The sequence below is a fragment of the Pristiophorus japonicus genome, chromosome 12 (assembly GCF_044704955.1).
Source record: "Pristiophorus japonicus isolate sPriJap1 chromosome 12, sPriJap1.hap1, whole genome shotgun sequence".
NCBI classification, from domain to species: domain Eukaryota; kingdom Metazoa; phylum Chordata; class Chondrichthyes; family Pristiophoridae; genus Pristiophorus; species Pristiophorus japonicus.
Genome location: NC_091988.1, coordinates 108,534,720 through 108,538,610, shown reverse-complemented (window position 1 = coordinate 108,538,610; position 3,891 = coordinate 108,534,720). Strand labels below are relative to the sequence as shown.

Genomic DNA, 3,891 nt, shown 5'->3' with positions numbered 1-3,891 from the left:
GCTCAGTTTAGGTTCCACCAGGACCACTTGGCTCCAGACCTCATTACAGCCTTGGTCCAAACATGGACAAAAGAGCTGAATTCCAGAGGGGAGGTGAGAGTGACTGCCCTCGACATCAAGGCAGTATTTGACCGAGTGTGGTACCAAGGAGCCCTAGTAAAACTGGCCAATGGGAGTCAGGGGGAAAACTCTCCACTGGCTGGAGTCATACTGAGCACAAAGGAAGATGGTTGCGGTGGTTGGAGGTCAATCATCCCGGCCCCAGGACATCGCTGCAGGAGTTCCTCAGGGCAGTGTCCTAGGCCCAACCATCTTCAGCTGCTTCATCAATGACCTTCCCTCATCATAAGGTCAGAAGTAGGGATGCTCGCTGATGATTGCACAGTGTTCAATGCCTTTTGCAACTCATAAGATAAGAAATAGGAACAGGAGTAGGCCATTTGGCCCCTCGAGCCTGCTTCACCATTCAATAAGATCACGGCTGATCTGATCTTGGGCTCAATTCCACTTCCCTGCCTGCTCCCCATAACCCTCGACTCCCTCATCATTCAAAAATCTGTCTAACTCCACCTTAAATATATTCAATGACCCAGCCTCCACAGCTCTCTGGGGTAGATAATTCCAAAGATTCACGATCCTCTGAGAGAAGAAATTCCTCCTTATCTCTGTTTTAAATAGGTAACCCCTTATTCTGAAACTATGCCCCCTAGTTCTAGATTCCCCCACGAGGGGAAACATCCTCTCTGCATCTACCCTGTCAAGTCCCCTTAGAATCTTACATGTTTCAATAAGATCACCTCACATTCTTCTAAACTCCAATGAATATAGGCCCAACCTACTCAACATTTCTCCATAAGACAGCCCCTTCATCTCAGGAATCAACCTAGTGAACCTTCTCTAAACTGCCTCCAATGCAAGTATATATCGCTCCTGAACCAAAACTGTACACAGTACTCCAGGTGTGGCCTCACCAATACCCTGTACAGTTGTAGCAGGACTTCTCTGCTTTTATACTCTACCCCCCTTGCAATTAAGGCCAGCATTCCATATACCTTCCTGATTACTTGCTGTACCTGCATACTAACTTTTTGTGTTTCATATACAAGGACTCCCTGATCCCTCTGTACCACAGCACCTTATAATCTCTTCCCATTTAAATAATAATTTGTTTTTTTATTATTCCTACCAAAATAGATAACCTCACATTTTCCCACATTATACACCATCTGACAAATTTTTGCCCACTCACTTAGCCTGTCTATATCCCTTTGAACATTATTTGTGTCCTCCTCACAATTTGCTTTCCCACCCATCTTTGTATCATCAACAAACTTGGCTACATTACACTCAGTCCCTTCATCCAAGTCAGTAATATAGATTGTAAATAGTTGAGGCCCCAGCACCAATCCCTTTGTCACCTCATTAGTTACAGTTTGCCAACCGGGAAATGACCCATTTATCCCGACTCTCTGTTTTCTGTTAGTTAGCCAATCCTCTATCCATACTAATATATTACCCCCAATCCCATGAACTTTTATCTTGTGCAGTAACTTTTTATGTGGCACCTTATCGAATGCCTTCTGGAAGTCCAAATACACCACATCCACTGGTTCCCCTTTATCCACCCTGTTCGTTACATCCTCAAAGAACTCCAGCCAATTTGTCAAACGTGATTTCCCTTTTTATAAAGCCATGCTGACTCTGCTTGACTCTATTATGATTTTCTAAATGTCCCGCTACTGCTTCCTTAATAATGGACTCCAGCATTTTCCCAATGACAGATGTTAGGCTAACTGGTCTATAGTTTCCTGCTTTCTGTCTCCCTCCTTTCTTAAATAGGGGCGTTACATTTGTGGTTTTCCAATCTGCTGGAACCTCCCCAGAATCCAGGGAGTTTTGGTAGATTACAATCAATGCATCCACTATCTCTGCAGCCACTTTTAAGATCCTAGGATGCAGCCACAGATGGTTTATCCTTCTCTTAGAGTCTTTGCGGTTGAAATTCAGGTCCGCCCGAAACGCTATTTGACTGCCATTACCGCTGCAGTGGTTGCGGTGTCCATTTGATCGAAATTCAGCAATTTAAAAAAATTATCGGTCAGCAGTATTGTCCGGCGGGAATCGGCAGTTTGTAGCGGTGTGGGTGGGGGTGGAGTTTGCTGTGGTGTAGGTGGTGGGTGGAGTTTGCTGCGGTGTGGGTGGGGCGGAGTTTGCCGTGGTGTGGGTGAGGGCGGAGTTTGCCACGGTGAAGGTGGGAGTGTGGGTGGGGGCGGAGTTTGCTGCGGTGTAGGTGGGGGTGGAGTTTTCCACGGTGTGGGCGGGGGGGCGGAGTTTGCCACGGTGTGGGTGGGGGTGGAGTTTGCCGTGGTGTGGGTGGGGGCGGAGTTTGCCGTAGTGTGGGTGGGGGCGGAGTTTGCCACGGTGTGGGTGGGGGCGGAGTTTGCCGTAGTGTGGGTGGGGGCGGAATTTGCTACAGTGTGGGTGAGGGCGGAGTTTGCCGTGGTGTGGGTGGGGGCGGAGTTTGCCACGGTGTGGGTGGGGGCGGAGTTTGCCGTAGTGTGGGTGGGGGCGGAGTTTGCCGTGGTGTAAGTGGGGGCGGAGTTTGCCATAGTGTGGGTGGGGGCGGAGTTTGCCACGGTGTGGGTGGGGGCGGAGTTTGCCGTAGTGTGGGTGGGGGCGGAGTTTGCCACGGTGTGGGTGAGGGCGGAGTTTGCCACGGTGTGGGTGGGGGCGGAGTTTGCCACGGTGTGGGTGGGGGCGGAGTTTGCCGTGGTGTGGGTGGGGGCGGAGTTTGCCGCGGTGTGGGTGGAGGGCGGAGATTGGACGGAGAAATTCTCCTTCTGGTGATTGCTGTTAACAAGCCAGCTGGGTCCTGGCCTTAAGGGTTTGCAGCCAGGCCCTGAGCGGGGAAGGCATTTGACTGGAGGTCACAGCTCCTGCACCTGCAACAAGGAGGGCAACCTGTTCCTCAGGTGCTGAGCTGCAGACACTGATACAGACGGAGGAGGGAAGGAGGCGAGGCCTGTACCCAGATGCAGGCAGATCCACTCGAGAAGTGTTTCCAAATGCCTGGAGAGAGATAGCTGTCATGATCATATTGCCATGCAATGCCAAAAGAGGATGAACGACATCTTTTGTTTGATGAAAGTGAGTACCTGTTCCACCAACTGCTCACCTTCCATCTGCGAGTCTCTCCTTCATCCTTCTCTCATTTCCCACCTTCAGTGTACAGTCACTGAAGCAGCATTTCATTGTTCAGACTTCTATATATGTGTGTGTTCTCACAATGGAGGCTCCCTTTCATGCCACAGTTACAGCGCTATGTCAGGGACACACACTGGTGAACTCACTTCTGAAGCCTCACCACACTGCTACTCAGAAACCATTCTTTGTTTTGCAGACCAAGGTTGTGCACAGCCGAATGGAGCAAAGGAGGACTGGTGGTGGCGAGGCTCAGCTTCAGATCCTTACCCCTCTGGAGGAGAGGGTGGAGGCACTAGTGGGCAGACAAGCTGCCTTCCCTGTGGCCTCCGGTACTGCCAATCGCGCTGTGGGCAGCATGGGTAAGTGAAGGCCCTCCTTTAAAGCTATCTCTCCCTGAATGCTCCAGTGCACACTGAGCCTTTCCCTCTGAATGTGTGCTAGTTTTAGCCTCCATGCGTCAATTCCCTACCTTCCCCTCATGGCAGCCCTTGTGCCATTTATGCTTGCAGATGAGAGGCCGAGTGAGAGCCAAGGTGAGGGTCGTCGCGCTGGTGTGAGTGGGAGGGCAAGGCAGGACGACAGCCTTGAAGGCAATGACAGCCGAGGCCAGGGGGAGGATGAACTGGAGATTGAGAGGGGAGGCCTGGAGGACAGCCTTGAAGGCAATGACAGCCCGAGTGACCTTGA

The 3,891-nt window shown here is 51.0% G+C and overlaps 1 protein-coding gene across 1 annotated transcript; it reads right to left on the bottom strand.

Moving 5' to 3' along the window:
* Window positions 1–2,021: 2,021 nt before the first annotated feature.
* LOC139276837 (uncharacterized) lies at window positions 2,022–3,182 on the bottom strand. The gene is made up of 2 exons (XM_070894836.1): window positions 3,176–3,182; window positions 2,022–2,899 (listed from the first exon to the last, which is right to left on the bottom strand). The coding sequence occupies exons 1-2, from the start codon at window positions 3,180–3,182 to the stop codon at window positions 2,022–2,024; spliced, it is 885 nt and encodes a 294-aa protein (XP_070750937.1).
* Between the last annotated feature and the right edge of the window lie 709 nt (window positions 3,183–3,891).